General features: G+C 57.2%; 1 protein-coding gene across 1 annotated transcript in view; it reads right to left on the bottom strand.

Moving 5' to 3' along the window:
* Positions 1-16,448, bottom strand: part of SLC9A1 (solute carrier family 9 member A1) — a 31,576-nt gene that overhangs the window by 2,287 nt on the left and 12,841 nt on the right. Inside the window, exons 2-11 of the mRNA XM_074894321.1 lie at positions 7,008-7,468; positions 4,260-4,510; positions 3,567-3,784; positions 3,073-3,275; positions 2,733-2,822; positions 2,263-2,333; positions 1,662-1,835; positions 1,380-1,494; positions 844-945; positions 436-508 (exon numbers count right to left, since the gene is read on the bottom strand). Coding sequence (XP_074750422.1) covers positions 436-508; positions 844-945; positions 1,380-1,494; positions 1,662-1,835; positions 2,263-2,333; positions 2,733-2,822; positions 3,073-3,275; positions 3,567-3,784; positions 4,260-4,510; positions 7,008-7,468 — 1,758 coding nt within the window. The remainder of the gene's footprint in view (positions 1-435; positions 509-843; positions 946-1,379; positions 1,495-1,661; positions 1,836-2,262; positions 2,334-2,732; positions 2,823-3,072; positions 3,276-3,566; positions 3,785-4,259; positions 4,511-7,007; positions 7,469-16,448) is intronic.

Below are 16,448 nucleotides of genomic sequence, written 5' to 3'. Positions count from 1 at the left end.
CGTGATGGAGAAAAAAAAAAAAAAGAGATGGCAAAGCAAAAGCGTGATGGAGAAGCCGGGGAGTCCAGGGGCAGGTCTCTCAGGGCTGAGCACTCTTGGTGCTCTCCCCTGCAGAGGGCAGGGAGAGGCATGGACAGAAATGCGGCTGCGTGGACAAAGCGAGCTGAGCTCCGGACAGATCTACCGACCGGCCAGGCTGAATTCCCAGTGGGAATCATGCTGGGAAGCAAGCTGGGTGTTTCTGCTTTGGCAGAGCTGGGGCTGGAGAACACCAAACCCCTGGCTGCATGGCCATGGCGGAGTGGGACGGGGCTGGAAGGCCACAGAGGAGCTGGGGGGGTGCAGGACAACGCCGAGCGTTTCAGCACCAAAGTGACGGCGATGCCCAGCGAGGTGCTGGTGACGGCGCTCCCTGAGCAGGTCAGACCCACCTACCTGAGCCTATGCGAGCCCGGGACATGGTGGGAGAATCGAGTTTGTGAGCCGGCACCGTCAGGTAGTTGTTCATCTGGAATCAGAGCACAGGGAGTGTCTCCATCGGAGCGGTCAGGACAAATGGGGAAGGGGGGCAGGGAACTGACCCCAGGCCATGGGGATGAGCAAGAAGCAGCAGTGAGGTGCAGAGGACACGTGCATGCATCCTCCCAGCTGTGCTGCAAGGACTTGCTCAGAGCCTTGGGGTGCTCAGAGGACCTCCAAGGTGTGGGGTCACCCACTGGCATCTGAACCTCAGCCCCCTCCCCATGCAGGACACCACTGTCCCTCCCAGGCCGGGAAGCCCCCCTCGGCTCCCCGTCCTCCCCAGCCTGCGGCAGCGTCCCTGCTCCAGCGTCCCCTTGACACCTTCTGTTCCAGCTGCCGGGCCTTCTGCCTCCGCAGGAGCATCTGGTTCCAGGCTTCCTCGTAGGGGTCGGCCACAAGCGTGTGCCGGTTGTAGGATCGCAACTGGGAAAAGGCCCCAAGAAAAGGAGACAGGTTAAAAAAACCACACGGAATGACAAAGGAAGGTCACGGCACCGTTTCCCTTGGAGATGGATGAAGCAGCCACCAGCGGGCAGAGCATGTCCAGGAAAGCTGGTGGCTCATCCCTTCTGTGCTACCATGGGATGCCTGATCTGGACCCACCTTAGCCCAGCAAGGGTTTAAACACTGAACTCAGCCACCGACTGAGCCAGCCTCCCCCTCAGCACCATCCCAGCACCATCCCAGGAGGAAAAGCCTCCTGGGGAGGGAGAGCCGGACCAGGAACACGAGGGGCAGGAGGGCAGGGACACTGGGGGTGAAGGGTAGGGCTGGTCCTGAGGGCTTCTGGTGGGAAGCGGTGCTGGCCACCTCCAGGGAAGCAAAGGGGGCCCGCACAGTGCCAGGGGATACCTTACCCTCTGCCGAGTTTTCTGCAGGTTGTTGCGAAGGATTTTCCGGATCTCCTCCTCCTTGTCCTTGGACAGGGCTGGAAGGATGCGCTCCACAGGGAGGGTCTTGGGGTTGATGTTCCTGTGTGAACAGACAGGACTCAGAGTGACACTGTGATGGCCATGGCAGGGCCCAAGGGCTGCTTGCCCTGTGGCCACTAGCATGCCCTGTGGCCACTAACAGGGAACACTCAGCCTACACCAGGGGCCTGTTAGAGGCACAGGGGCAGCCAGGGCTGGGGAACTCACTGGATGGAGACAGTGGAGACAGCAGAGGGGATCTTGCCTATGCCCCCACTCTCCACCAGCTCGATTGCTTGCTTCATCTCCATCTTGTGATAGAAAGCGATGAGCTGGGGCTCCTTGGACCGCTCCCCCGCAATCAGGCACTTCTTCACGTACTTCTTGTTGAAGCGATTCAGCCTTCCCGAGGACGTGGGGAAAGGAGGAGCAGTGGTACATCAGACCTCGCCCTGCCCCGGCACCCACTCCCCATCCCCACCCCAGGCCAGCAGGAGATGGTTCAGTTCCCACCAACGCAGGTCAGGCCAGGCTTCCCCAACTCTCTCCCGAGTCAGGCACCCTCTGAAACACAACGGATGGTCCTGAGCTCCTGCGGGGACCTGCCACCCGCAGCTCCCCCAGTGCTGTGGACATGCCGTGGGTGGTGTGGTGAAGGGGTGCAGCCCCACTCGCACCCAACCCAGGGCCGTAATTCATCGAGGGGAGTGTGTGTTTTACAGCCCGGGGAAAAATCTAGCACAGGGCTGGAAAAGCTGCAAGGTGGGGATTCAAACCCTTCCCCATCTCCTCCACGGGTCCCTCAAAGTCATGAAACCTCTGCACTCACTTGTCCTTCCAGTGGTGGTGCCCGTAGTGACCACAGATATCCTCGATCCCCGTCAGAAGGTGATCCAAGAACTGGAAGAGAAAGTCCAAGGCGTAGGCAGCTCGCAGGGCTGTTGCCCACCCTCTCCCCACCCCGACACCCACGCTGACACAGGGTTGAGGGCACTCAGGGGGTGCAAAATCAGGGCTGTGGGTCCAGGATGGGCCTCAGGAGGGCAGCACGGTCCTACACAACCGGGCTGCGGCTCTACCAGGCACAGGGGAGGTCTGGGTCGGAGCGGGCAATGGACGACACAGACAGGGGAGAGCCCTCGCTCCGTCCCCCCTTACCTTGGGCACCGATTTAGGGGCAGCTCCCACTCTGTAAACCCGCCTGGCTACAGCGGTGGAGGTGGCAGAAGCAGAAAGAGAAGAGGGCTAAGGCGGCGAAGAGAAGCGCGCGGGAAGGGCTGGCCGGGCACAGCGGGTTACCTGCGTGTGGATCTCTTCGTTGATGGAGCGCTTTGTCTCTTGCTTCTTCTTCACGGCCAGCAGGTCCACCAAGGGCCGGATGGTCATGCCCTAGGGAACGGGGAGGGTGGGTTAGACCCCTCCCCAAGGCACCCCGGTGGGAGCGGGATGGGTTCAGCACAGCTGAACCACAGGGCTCTGCGCTGCCGGTGTCACCAGGCAGCCTCAAGAGGTTTTGGAGAAGGGGGACAGTGACAGGGTCAGGGATGGAGGCTGGGGACGCGCTCCTCACTCTCCACACACACACGAATAACCCCCTTTCCCTCTAAAACCACGCTGTGACCACCTGCCTGCCACCAACCTGCACGAAAACTGTGAAGAAGATGACTGTGATGATGGCTGTGAGGAACATGTCCCTCATGCCAAAATGCTTATAGTCCAGGAGGTAGCAGAGGGAGAAGGCGATGGCTCCCCGCAGGCCCCCGTACGCGATGATGAACTGGTCCTTTGGCGTCAGCTTCACAATTCGGAACTTGTTGATGAACCAGGTGAGGACCAGGACGCCTGGGGGAGTGGGGCAGGGCCTCGTGTGAGCAGAGAGTGAAGGACGCCCTCCAGCCTCAAACAGACCCCACCGGCAGCCCAGCTCGCAGCAGTGTCACCCCCTCGGGGCCATGGGTGCAGGTGGGTGCTGTCCTGCTCGCTCATCCCAGCACCTCTCACCAGCGCCAACCCCACAAACATGGCCTTAACCCCACCTCCCCACAAATCCAACCACCAGCAAGGCAAACCTGGGCCTCGCAGCCTTGAGAGTTGCCCATCCCCAAGGTCTTTGCCACCTCGCTGACATCTCACCTAAAACTCTCGCGATGAGGCAGAAGAGCAGCGTGCTGATGACAAAGGTCCAGTTCCAGTAGTGGTGGCCAGCCACGGTGGAGACACCCAGGAAGATGAAGATGAGGGTCTCACTCACACTGCTCCACATCTTGAGGAAATACTTGATGGTGGTGTGGGACTTGTGGGAGATGTTGGCTTCCACATAGGGCCGCATGACCACGCCGGAGGCGATGAGCCTAGGGGCAAGGTCAGGGCACTCAGAAGCCATGAGGACACGGGGACAGCCCCAACCCCTGATCCTGCAGCAGCATTTTGTGTTTTTATACCAAACCCCAGAGTAGGACAGGGCTTGCAAGACACCAGCAATTATTCAAGGCCTCCAGAGAAGGCAACATGAGGTTTCTCCTTCCCCTTGGCAGGGCAGGAGTGAGCACTGGAGCCAGACAGCACAAAACTGTGTTGTCTTGAGCCCTGCCTGCTGCTGTGTGCCGAGGAGAACGGACAATGGGCTGCCAGCGCCCCAGGATCTGTGCGACAACTCAAGAGAGTCACTTCCCTCATCTGCCTGCCTGCATATCCCAGCCCAAACACACCTCTGGGCATGTACTGGCCATGCTGGGACAGTCAGAGGGCTGTGGTTACACCAGAATAAATCCTCCCAAATGGTCCTGGGGACAGGAGGGTGTCTCATCCCACCCGTGCCCAACTCACGCCATGATGCCAGAGAGGTGGAAGAGCTCAGCAGAGAGGTATGCCATGTAGCTGTAGAGGAAGACGAAGAGGGGCTCGATGACTCGGATGTGGGAGGTGAAGCGGGATGTGAAGGCAGCAATCACCCCATAAATGACACCCACGAAGACACCGCCCAGCGATACCACGAAGAAGCTGAGGAAGCCGAGGATGATATCGATAATGGTCACCTGCTCAAAGTTGGCAAACTCCTCGAAGAGGTGGTAGAGGACCTGGGGGAGGGAGAAGGGAGAGGGGGGGTTCAAACTGCCCTGCAGCCTCACCTCAGAGGAGACCTGCACGGGGACCTTTCTTGGGAGAGCAGCAGCAAAGGAAGCCAGGCAGGTCCCCAGCATGGCACACCTGAGATGAGATGTGCCAGTGCTTGGTGACCCTGAGCTGGGTCAAGCTTCATGCCAAAAAAAAAGCTGGTGGTGCTTTGCTGTGTGAGACACAGAGCCGGAGGGACCAGCTCCCCGTCCTCTGTGGCTCACAGGGACATGGTGCCATCGGAGATGTGGCTGGGACAGCTCTGCTCTCCAACACAGCCCCGATCGTTGTCCTAGGAGGGGCTTCAGTCAAGGTCTGAACCTGCCAGAGACTGTTCCTGTCTCCCAACAAGCAGCTCAGGATAGATCCAGGCTGGGGGACACCTGAGAGCGGCGTGGAGAGAAAAGCCAAGGTCACAGAATCACAGAATCCTTCAGGTTGGAAAAGACCCTCGGGATCAGCGAGTCCAACCATCAGCCCGACTCTACAAAGTTCTCCCCTACACCACATCCCCCAACAGCTCATCCAAACGACCCTTAAACACACCCAGGGATGGTGACTCCACCCCCTCCCTGGGCAGCCTATTCCACTCTCTGACCGCTCTTTCTGGGAAACATTTGTTCCTCATGTCCAGTCTGAACCTCCCCTGTTGCAGTTTAAAGCCGTTCCCTCTTGTTCTGTCACTAATCCCCTGGGAGAAGAGACCAGCACCAACCTCTCCACAACGTCCTTTCAGGGAGCTGTAGAGAGTGATGAGGTCTCCCCTCCCCTTCTCCTCCTCACACTGAACAGTCCCAGCTCCTTCAATCTCTCCTCACAGGATTTATTCTCCAGGCCCTTCCCCAGCTCGTTGCCCTCCTCTGCCCTCGCTCCAGCCCCTCGAGATCTCTCTCGTATTGAGGTGCCCAAAACTGGACACAACACTCCAGGTGTGGCCTCACCAGTGCAGAGCACAGGGGGCTGTCACCTCCCTACTTCTGCTGGTCACACTATTTCTAATCCAAGCCAGGATGCCGTTGGCTTTCTTGGCCCCCTGGGCACACTGCTGGCTCATGTTCAGCTGCTTGTCAATTAGAACCCCCAGATCCTTCTCTTCCAGACAGCTCCAGCCACACCTCCCCAAGCCTGTAGCCAGGCAGGGGGTTGTTGTGGCCCAAGTGTAGGACCTGGCACTTGGCCTTGTTGAAGCCCATCCCATTAACGTTGGCCACCGATGTCCTGCTCAGCCCAGAGAACAGCCCAAACCCTTAGTGCAGCTTTGTAGCTAAGAGGGCAACCTCAGAGGAGGAGCCCACCCCGGGGCTGCATCATCCCCTCCCACCACCAACGACATTTACCGGAGAGATTTTAAAACAGAAGCTGACGCAGCCATGTGAGGATGGAAAATGGGCTTTAGGGCATCCCGCGGGGATGGCAGCGCTTGCGAGCAGTGAGAGGACGAGGTGCCAACTCCCGCCTGCTGCGGCCAGGTCCTGGGCCATGGGCAGGGACAGATGTGACAGCAGAAGGCAAAAGCATTCCCCAGGGATGGGAGCAGGGACACAGACCCTGCAGGGAGCCCCGCTGGACAAAAGCGGGGAGAAGTGCCTGGGAAAAGCCCTGTGGTGGGACAGCACGTTCCTCGCCACCAGGAACCTCGTCAGCAGTGCGCTGAGCAGCTAGCTCCGAAGCGGACAGCTGGGGTATGGGAGAAGAGCCAGGAAAAAGCAGCGGGTTAGAAGTAAATTTAGAGGTCAGCTCTGCAGAGAGGAGGACGCCCCGCTGACGGCCAAGCCAGCACCTGGACACAGATGTCCTTTGGAAATGGCACGGCCCCAGAGCGGGTGGCCAGGCCCCCAAACCTCCCAAAGGTCCCTGCAGAGCTGCTGCTCAAAGAAAGGGGCTGAGGGGTGACCCAGGTGGATGCCAGCCCGGTCACAGCCCCCACAGCTCCCCCCTCGCCATGACTGTCCCTCCACCTCCTCGGTGCTGCAGCTGGGGGATGGCAAGGAAGACTCCATGAGGAAGGAGACAGGAGGGAGCAGCAGGTAGACGGCAGTTCTGCCTGACCCAGCACCAGCCCCTCGGCACTCCTGCTCGCTTTCCCTGGCACGAGCATGGCATCAGGCAGCAATTTCACCCAGGAAAGCAGATTCCCAGGAGACCAAGGTGCTGGGGACAGTCCTGCTCTTCACCGAGAGGCAGTAGCTGGCTTGGGCACATGCTCTCAGTCTCCCCAGACTGCCAAGTAAAATGATTCACCTTAACCCACCTCTGCGGTGTTTTAAGCCACTATATTTAGCTTTGCACCTGCAAAAGGTCAGGAGCAAGTGGAGCTGCTGCAGCTCAGCTGGCGGAAGGCACCTGGCAGCTTGCAGTGGCCCAGTCTACAGTTCTGCCTGCCGGTCCTGGTGCCACCACCCAGAGATGCTCCACCAAAGCGAACCCCATCCCCTTGGCCGATCCCCCTCATCCACTTACGACTGTGACGGCGTCATTCAGCAGGGACTCCCCAAACACCAGGATGTGGAGCAGCTCGTTGATGTGGATCTCCTCAAAGACGGCCAGCACGGCCACCGGGTCCACAGCCGAGATGATGCTGCCGAAGAGCAGGTTGGCCAGGAGGCCAATGTGGTTCAAGCCGGGGCCACCGAGCTGGCACACGGCGTACATGAGGCCACCCAAGAAGAAAGCGTTCCAGAGCGTCCCCACCACGGCGAAGATGAGGATGGTGCCCAGGTTCTCAGTGAATTGGCGCAAGGGAAGGAAATAGCCGGCATCCAAGATGATGGGTGGGAGGAGGAAGAGGAAGAAGATGTCCGACTTGAGGATGGGGGGCTTTTCACCCACTCCTTTGATGAGCCCCCCAACCAAAAGGCCCACCACGATGAGCAGACAGCTCTCAGGAACGATGTTGGACACCGAGGGGATCACGTGGAAGCCTGGAGAGGAGGAAGAGAGAGCAAGACACGTGTTGGCTATGCAAATGGAGGATGCTCTCTACAGGAGGACACCACTGCGGGAGCTGGGGACCAATTCCCAGCCCTCCTTGCATGCGTCAGGATCATTTACTCTTTGTGTGACTCAGTTTCTCCTTCTAACCGACTTCTTCCCCAAGGTCTCAAGCTGTAAAGTGGAAACTGCAGCTTCACCAGACCCACATACCCTGGCATTGTTTGATCTCAGGCCAGAAAATAACAGCGAGTCCCAGTTCAGCAGGCAGCAACTGCCCTCTGGGCACTCCAGGGTCTCTCAGGGGACCCCCAGGCCCCCACGACAGCCGTCTGCAGCACAGGCAGTTCTCACAACACAAGCTGTCGCTGGCTCCAGCTCTTCCCATCACACCTACTAATCCTGAGCGCACGTAGGCACTGGCATTTACCTCCTGTCAGACGGCAGCCTGCCCACCGAGTGCCGTTACACCCAGCGTGCCAGGCTCTGGCAGGAGGCAGCAGCACAGAGCCCATCCCTGGGCATCCCTGACGCAGGGGACAGGTAGGGGAGCTGGTGCTCGGTGGGTTTGCGGATGCAATTGGAGCGGCTCCTTATTCCCCCTCCTGCAGCTTCAGGAGCAAGCTGGAAGGTTGCAGGTTGGGCTGCTCCCAGAGCAGGGCAGGACACATCCTCGGGGTGCAGGGCTATTCCTTGGCGTGCAAGGTAAGAGGGAACTCAGTTTCCCCTTTTTGAATCACAACATGACCCCAAATGCAGGTCTCTGAGCCAGCCGTGACCTGCTGGGGTGACATCCATCCACCAAACACCCCACAGCCTCAGCAACGTGGGCATCTGCCTGCCCAGCCGGGCAGACAGCACGATGCCAACCAAAGCAGCGCTTCAGCCAACGCACCGATACCCACAGAAGGATTTTGGGTTCCCTGGATCCTCTCCCAGGCTTTATAATTATTATTTTGAAGTGAGGCACATTTGTTCCCTGGCAAGGGAAGCAGTTTAAAATAAGGAACCCTGCCTTGGCATCCCGTGTTCCTCCGTTCCTTCCGGCCGGGCGGCTGTGCCATCTGCACATCGTTTCACAACAGATTAAAAAAAAAAAAAAAACAAAAAACCTCCCCAACGAGCCACCATCCCGCTGACTATCAGGAGCGGCTCTGCGTCACGGTGAGCCCCCCCGTCCCCCCCTGCCGAGCCTGCAGGGACCACATCTGCGCTGTGGTGCCGGCTCATCCCTCTTCCACCTGCGCAGCGAGCGGAGAAGGTGCCGCATGAATCCAGCAGCTGCTTCCACAATCCCTCCTAAGGACCAGCAGTGAGTCAGGTACTGGCCACGGCCCCGCGCAGGTCGCCGAGGGCAGGATTAGACCTCAGACTGCTACCTGAGCTGCAGGTGCTGCCTCTGGTATGGGTGAGCCCAGCCCTGCAGAGGCCGGAGGATTCATCACACCCAAGGCTCCGTGCACATGCTCCAGCCACACCGTTTTGGCAGCGCCCAGGCAGCTCAGACAGGTCTCGGGTGCTGGAGCGATGTGGGAAGGAGTCTGGTTTCTACCTTGGCTTTGCTGCAGCAGCACCCACCTCTGAGCAAACTGCTCTGTGGCCTTTGGGTGCAGGCATGAGCGGAAGCCGGGAGCAGATAGGAAGCGTCTGAGCTTTCTCCCACTGCTCTCCCAATGTCCAGCCACCTGCATTCAGGGACCTCCGGGGCTGGATGCAGTACCTGATTTACCCACACAGGATTTTTCTTCTGTCTCTGATCCCCCCCGGAGCCCACGCAAATGCTGAGCACCCCAGGGCAGCCCTGGCAGGGAGCTCCCCACGGGAGGGGACATGATAATCCCTTTTCCGTGCCCTGCAAACACCTGGAACGACGGGCCCTTCCAGCACACCGGGCGGTTGCCTGTCTTGGCATACACCAGCCCTGGCCAGAATAAGGTTTAAAGCCACACAAGCAGCAAGAAGCCCGCAGCAAATCAGTTTTTGCTTGCTAAGTACGTTCAATCATGAATAAAACACAAACACTGACAATTAAGCATCTCTCACTTCTTCTCCACAGGCCCCAGGATCCCATTAAACTGGAACATTCGCGCGCTGATGTGAATTCAATGTTTTAGAGCTTTTTTGTGGGGCCCTAAAAATACACTCACATGGGCTGCATGTTAATTATGCCTTTGATTTCACTGAATCTCAGCCATTTTTCACTCCCTGCTTTCCCCGCTCAGTATTTTTAGAGCACTCGAAAGCCCATCGGTACCAATCTGTTGCTGGGATCCTGCTGGGATCCTGCTCCGAGTGCCGGGCTGGCATCCCGCTTTGGGGTGGGGGTGATTAATGGGAAGAAACGCTCTCGCCGTGGGGGTGATGCCAGGCAGGGGCAAATTGGTCCAATCCCAGCTCCGTGCCTGAATTTCTCTCCCGGAGGAAGAAGGAGGCTGCAGCAGGGTGCTGGGCGATGAGGAATGCCCGGCCATGGGCACATCCAGGTGCAGCAGGAAGAGGAGTAAGTCTTGATAATAGCCTTAATAATAATAATAATAATAAGCCTTAATAACCCCCAGGCTCCTGTTCCCAGCTGCTTTGGTAAAAGGCTATTTGCACAGCGGGTACCTGTGCTGCCTGCCTGCGCTGGTACCTGATGCTGCCACCCACCTGTCCCCAAACGTGGTGGCCCTGCTGCAAACTGGGACTCAGCTACTGCAGTGGGAGCTGCAAATCCTCTGCCAGCAGCGCAAACCTGGTACGAGCTGGGAGGCGGTGGGGGGGACAGCAAGACCCTCAGCACTCCTTCATTTTCCTCTGTTAAGCAGCAAGTGCCTCTTGCCACAGCAGAAGGGCAGGAGCCAGCATCTAAGAGGTCTCCCTGGCTGGAGGGCTGCGCCAGCTGCACGGGAAGTGCTTCCCTAAGGATTGAGGAGCTGTAATGGAGAGGCAGCGCCTGCACCAGGCGTACGAGACTCCCAGCACGCCACTGCCAGCACACCCTGAATAAACAAGTGATGCAGGAGTAGCGGGGGACGAGGCAGCCCGGTCTCCGGCACATCCGCATCCGGAGGATGAGCAGGGATGTGCAGGAGCGGGCAGACGAGCACGTGGAGCAGCTTTTCCCATGGAGAAGCACCCCCTGGGTTTCAGCTGGTTTTCCTGAACCCCACCAGGAGGGAAGTCCCCCGAGACCCCATTTCCCTGAGAGAGATCCACGATCCCCAAATCACCAGCACTAGGCACACGGAGTCACCCGAGTTTCTTCCTTTGGAAAACAAAACTCCATGGGAGCAGTTCCCCTATCAACAGCATCAAACACCACAGAAACTATTAAAAGCAAGACCAGTTGAGTAAACATCAACCCCGAGAGCTTAAGCAAACAAGCAAAAAGGAAATCCAGAAGTTAATAGTTCCTATTAAAACAGTTCCTTGCCCACATCACGCACCCCGGATTGCATGGGCCCAGCGAGGTGACATGGGAATTGCTCTCTGCTGGTGGTCAGCTCTCCCTCGGGTTAGGGCAGAAAGGAGCTGGGGACTGGTTTTCCAGTTTTAACCACAGTCTAAGCACTTGAAGGACAGGAGGAAATCACCATCCTTCAAATTAAAGGGATTTTGAGCAAGGAAAGCTGTTGCAAGACAATGCTCATGCTGCAAAAGTTTGCTCTGCTGCTTCTGAACCCCAGTTCTCTTCATTTTGATGTCAGCAGATTTGCACGGGGCCACTTCTATCCAAGTGCAGATAATCGAGGGCAACATCAGGAATTTTCCTTCACTAACTTTGGCGGTGGCAAGAACCACCAGTGTCTGCTGGACTCTGCAGCAAGGCAGGTTAATTTTGCCCCTAGGTGCAGAAAGCAGGCTCGTATTTTGGAGGTTGTGGAAGCTGAATGAAGACACATGAGCATGGCCCCAGCATGGTGAGCTGCCTTCAGTCTTCAGACTTTGCCCCACCAAATGTGAGGACTCCCATTTCAAGCTGCTAAAGGTTCCTCCCCATCCCACCAAGGGGGAGCTGGGCTGCATTTCCCAAGGCCCTGGCTGCTGGCGGATGCAGTGCCATGTAAATATTTACTCCCGACCAAACAGCTTGGGAGAGATTCTGACCTACGTGTGGTTCTTTCCTCCCTCAGCTGTATCTGGGTTACCGCAGCCCCGGTGCACAGGCCGGATGCTGTGCCTGGCATTACGTACGCTCCATCCAGCAGCGTCTGCTCCTTTGCTGCCTAATGACTCAAAACCCACCATATCTGATCTCCTTCCATCCTCAGCCTGGGCAGGAGGAGCCTGAACGGATATGGAGGGAAGGGACATGGAGGAAAGGGCACCCAACCCAGACCCAGCATCCCCGCCCTGGGCGAGCACTGCTGTCAAAAGGAGCTGGGTCCCACACGAGCATTCGCCTGGGGTGATGCTTCTTGCACTGCAGCTGAAGTAGAGGCGATCTCCATGCCCTGAGCTGCTCGCAGCAATTTGGAAACCCTCTCTCAAGGCCAGAAGGAGATGATTTGCAGCTCTCAAACCAATAACAGCTCTCGAGGTGGCTCCGGTGCTGGGAACCTACTGCAAAAGAAAGCAGGGAGTATCCCCCTTTGCTCAGCCCAGCCTCATCCCACAACAGAAAGCTCCGAGGACCACAGGCACTGTGTCCTACAGCATCTCTAAGGCCCCCTCCCTCCCTCCCTGATGGCATTTCCCTGTCCCACCCATGCAGGACTTCTCTCCCTTCCCATCACCCCACACAGCTCCGTATGGCATGGGACCCAAGGTCAGGCTTAGTCAGAGCTCTGACAGCGCTCCCCTAATTTTAAAGACCTCTCTCAAAGCAGTGCAGAAATAACATTTTAAGAACTTTTTAATCAAACACTTCAAAAGAACACTTATGATGAAAGAAAGGAGGCAAAGCCTCCACGCACTTCCCTGCTCCAGGCCAGTTCTGAGAGACGTCGGCATCTCCCACCCTGGCTCCCACCACGGGGACATTGCTGGAGTCAAAGCTGTAAGAGCCCCTGCAGTCCCCATGGCCCTGAAAAATACTGGTGTTTGAGGCGATAAATAAAATAAATAAAAATATTTTTATATATTTTAAAAAAATATATCTAAGGCCAATGCTGGAGGCAGCCTGCACCACGAGACAGCGTGCCAGCCCTGGGGACTGTGGGGTCCCCCTGGCCCTCAGAGCCACCATGCAGCTGGGATTGCCATCAGCCATCACACCCTCCTAGAGCTGCAGGTGGAATTTGGCTGGGATTAACGTCCTCTCCTATCACAGGAGGAAAAGCAATGTGAAGGAGGAGGGAAGAAAACCCACTAGGTTGGTGTTTGAGTTGGAGCCAGCTAAACAGGGGGAGGAAGGAGGGCAGGGAGCACACGGCATGGCTGGAAGGGCTTGGCACATTCATGGTTAAGCGGGATGTTCCTGCGGCTTCACCCCGGCTTCCCAAGCGCCCACACATGGGGAGCCTTGCGGGGAGCCTTGCGGGAAAGTCAGGCTGCTTCCAGGAAGATGCTTGTTAGCTAAGAGGAGGCACAAGAAATGAGAACGGTTACAAAAACACCCCATCCTCCCAAGCTTCAGAAGTTTATTAGCGCGGCTGCAGGCTCCAGCAGGCAGGCAGCAGCCCCGAGAGAGAAATTACACAATTATTAACCAGGGATTAGGCAGCTCTTCCACCCCCTGAATGATTTTCTCTGAAAGGCGGTAGATGGGTGAGGGGGTGGTGAAGACCCCCGGGTGACGCTTGCTGCAGCCTGGGGGACCCATGGGTGCTTGTTTGGGCTGGAGGGTGGGACCGAGCGGCCGCATGGCTTGGGTGCAGAGCGTGCTGCGGTGCTGGAAAAGCTCCGGGAGAAGGCACAGGGTCCAGGAAGGAGGCAGCGAGGGGGAGCAGGCATGCTCAGAAGGGCTGCCCTTCTTGAAGGACACTGCAGAGAGTACGGCTGGAGGAGACACACGTGTCTCAGCAGCACCAGGGCCCCTCCAAAGGCCACTTTAACCCTTTAGGACACCGGGCTGGCGGGGTCTGGGTGGGCCATGCAGAGACGCAGCAGCCCTGCATCGTCACCAAATCCATCAACCCAGCGGTGAGGGATGTAGGAAGGTGCAAACACCTTCCCACGCTCCCGTGGGACACAGGGACCACGGGCAGCCCTGACACGTGGATGCTTTGCTGGATGAGCCAGAAAGTCACTGATGTGTCACCATCCACGGGGACTAGTCATCCGCAAAGCCATTACCCAGCACCATCCCCTTCTTTTTTCTCCACTTAGAAGAAACAGCAGGGGAGGGGGAGGGCTGGGGCTGGACTCCAAGGTCTGCAAAGCACCAAGACCACCGTGACCTGGTGTTCACGCTCTCTATTGTGCAGTGGTAAAGGGTCAAAGATGTGGGGCTAAGCCCCTGGTAGGGTTAAAGCCCTGTGAGGATGGTGACGCAGGAGCAGAATGTTTTTCAACTGGCTCCCAGGGGAAAACCCACTTCAGGCTCACAGATTTTGGCTGCAGCTTCTCTCCATTTATCCCCTTTCCTCCCAAAAAAAGTCGCCGGATTTCTCTTTCCCCTCCTGACCATTGGCTGCTGCTACAGTTGCCCAAAGATCAGCCAGGCTTTGCTGATTGCTGGTGGCCTCCAGCACAACCCTCGTGGGATGTCTTGTAGCTGCTGGGAGCGTGTCTCAGCCCCGCTGTGCAGCGTCCCTTGTAAAACGGAGCCGGATCCATCGACCTGCCAGCAAAGACAGGGAGCGAGGAGCCTTGGGAAGGGCACAGAGAGAGAGCTGCACGCGCCCGGCACCGGCACGGGTCCCAGCTGTAATGGGGAAGTCTCACGGGAAGGGGATGAAAATTGAACTTGCTAGAAAGGAATTAAATAGCTGGTGATTTACACCTAAAAATAGAGCGAGGCCACGGCTCGTGTCACCCTGCAAGGGGAGGTGGTAAAACCATGATACTTAAATTACATCCATTGCGTCTCGCAAGCTCCAACGTCATCATCTGCCCTGAGGTTCCAGCTCTACCGAGCACCAGCGTGGCTCGCTCCGGCAGCCACCCCGCTGGGACGGCACGTGCGGGGTCCTGACACAGCTTTGGCTTTGCCAACCCCTTTTCTGCTTCACCACGGAGCAGGCAGGGGTTTAATGCAGGTCCCCGTCTCCCAGGTGCTCTCCTGCAGCTCTCTTTGGGTTGATTTCAGCAATTTGGGTTGGTTGGGGCAACCTCTAAGAGAAGAATTCAATGGCCTCAATGTCCAGAATGGAAAAGCTTTAATTTTCCACCCCAAAATGACATTTCCTGGTTAGAAGTTGACTTGGTTTTTTTTTTTTTAAAGATACAGGTACAGAAAGAGCTCCTAAGCAAAACAATTTCCTCAGATTAAACCAAATGTTTCATTCAAGCTTCATTATTTTCTTGTCGCTAATTACAAAGAAAAGCCAAGAACCAGGAAGGTAATTAATTTATACTGCTTTTTGTGACTCACTGAGTTAATGCAGATACCACACAGGGGCCACACAGCCGGCACCCACCCAAACCTCACCATGGGCTTGGTGTGCAAAGCAAAGACAGGGAGAGAAGTGAAAAGCAAGACACCCAGCCCTCATTTTGGGGATCATGCTTGTGTACCCCAGCAGCCCGCGGGCAGGGGGCTGTGACCAGCCTGATGCGCAGGACTCAGGTTAAAATTCACGAGCATCCAGCACTGCAGCCTCCAGACATCTTCAGTCTGCAAGAAGCAGGGATCGAGTAGAACCATTTTGTCTGCTTTAAGCAGGGCACGTCCGCACGGGATGCAGGTGGGGAGGGAGACGAAGCCCTGTGCCGGGTCTGTCCACCCCAACGCAAGGTGCCCAGCTCAGCCCGGCTGCCATCGTACCAACTCCCAGACCTCAGCTCTGAGCTGGATTGCACACAACACCCCTGCAAGTTGCGTCGCTGCCGTCAATAACCATTAAGACCCGTTGCTAGTTGCCGAAGGACGGGTTTATTTTCTCTTGGTGTGACGTTACTGTCCCCCTTGCCTACAGACCTTGTTCAAACAGCCGCTGAATTGCCCCTTGTTTTCCCTCTCTTCCCCCCAATACTGCAAACAAACTGGGGGCAAATGGAAAGAGTTTCCTGCGACAGGAGAGCGAGAGCCGCCTGGTACAGCCTCCAGCTCACTCAATCTCGTGTATTCAGCCCTAACGCCTACGGCGAGGCAGGCGTGCATGAGAAGGTGACCTGCCTGGACCCTGCCTGCTTTGCAGAAGATAAGAACAGCGTTGATAGTATCGGGCCAGCCCACGAATGAGTCAAAACCTGAAAGCTACAGAACAAAAAGCAGACACTGTCAGGTACCAGCGTGCAACAGCCTCGCTGCAGTTCAGCCAGTCAGTCACAGCAACTGATAATTTGCAGTGGCCTGGCCCTTGCAGACCTTGCAAGGACTCGTGCAAACTGGCTTGGTCAAGCCCTTCAAGTACAGCCACGTTAGCAAAAGCAGGCAGTCCCGCCAGCGCAGCATCACAGCGTCGGGAAAGAGCCCTTCATCCCTGGCAAAGGGCAGACGGCTTCTCTGCATCTCTATTGCCAGGAGGGGCTGGCGGGGGGGGGTTGCAGCACGGCTGCGATGTCTGACAGTGTCCCAGTTGCACCATCCTCCTGTAGCAGCAGCAGTTTGCAGCCAGTTCCCACTGGCAGGCCCCAAATAAATCCTTCGATGGGAGGGGAGACAAGTCTAGCCACCCTGCACCGCCAAGGCAGCTGGAGAGAGCAGACACGCACTTGCCTTTCCCAGATCTTGTGTCCCCTGGGCACTTTCGGGGAGCAAAGCCCACACCCCAGAAGAGGATAAACAGAGAATAAGCTGCAGCCAGAGCCTTCCTCCTCAGGAGGATGCTGAGAGCTCCCCATGCCCTGCGCACATGGGGGATGGATGTCAGGGCATCAGCAAGATGGATGCTGGTCTGGCACTCTGCAAGGTCAAGGGACCAAGGAGAGGCCAGTTCAGAG

Source organism: Strix uralensis, chromosome 25 (assembly GCF_047716275.1).
Source record: "Strix uralensis isolate ZFMK-TIS-50842 chromosome 25, bStrUra1, whole genome shotgun sequence".
NCBI lineage: Eukaryota > Metazoa > Chordata > Aves > Strigiformes > Strigidae > Strix > Strix uralensis.
The sequence above is the reverse complement of the archived record's forward strand: the minus strand, read 5'-3'. Positions and strand labels throughout refer to the sequence as shown.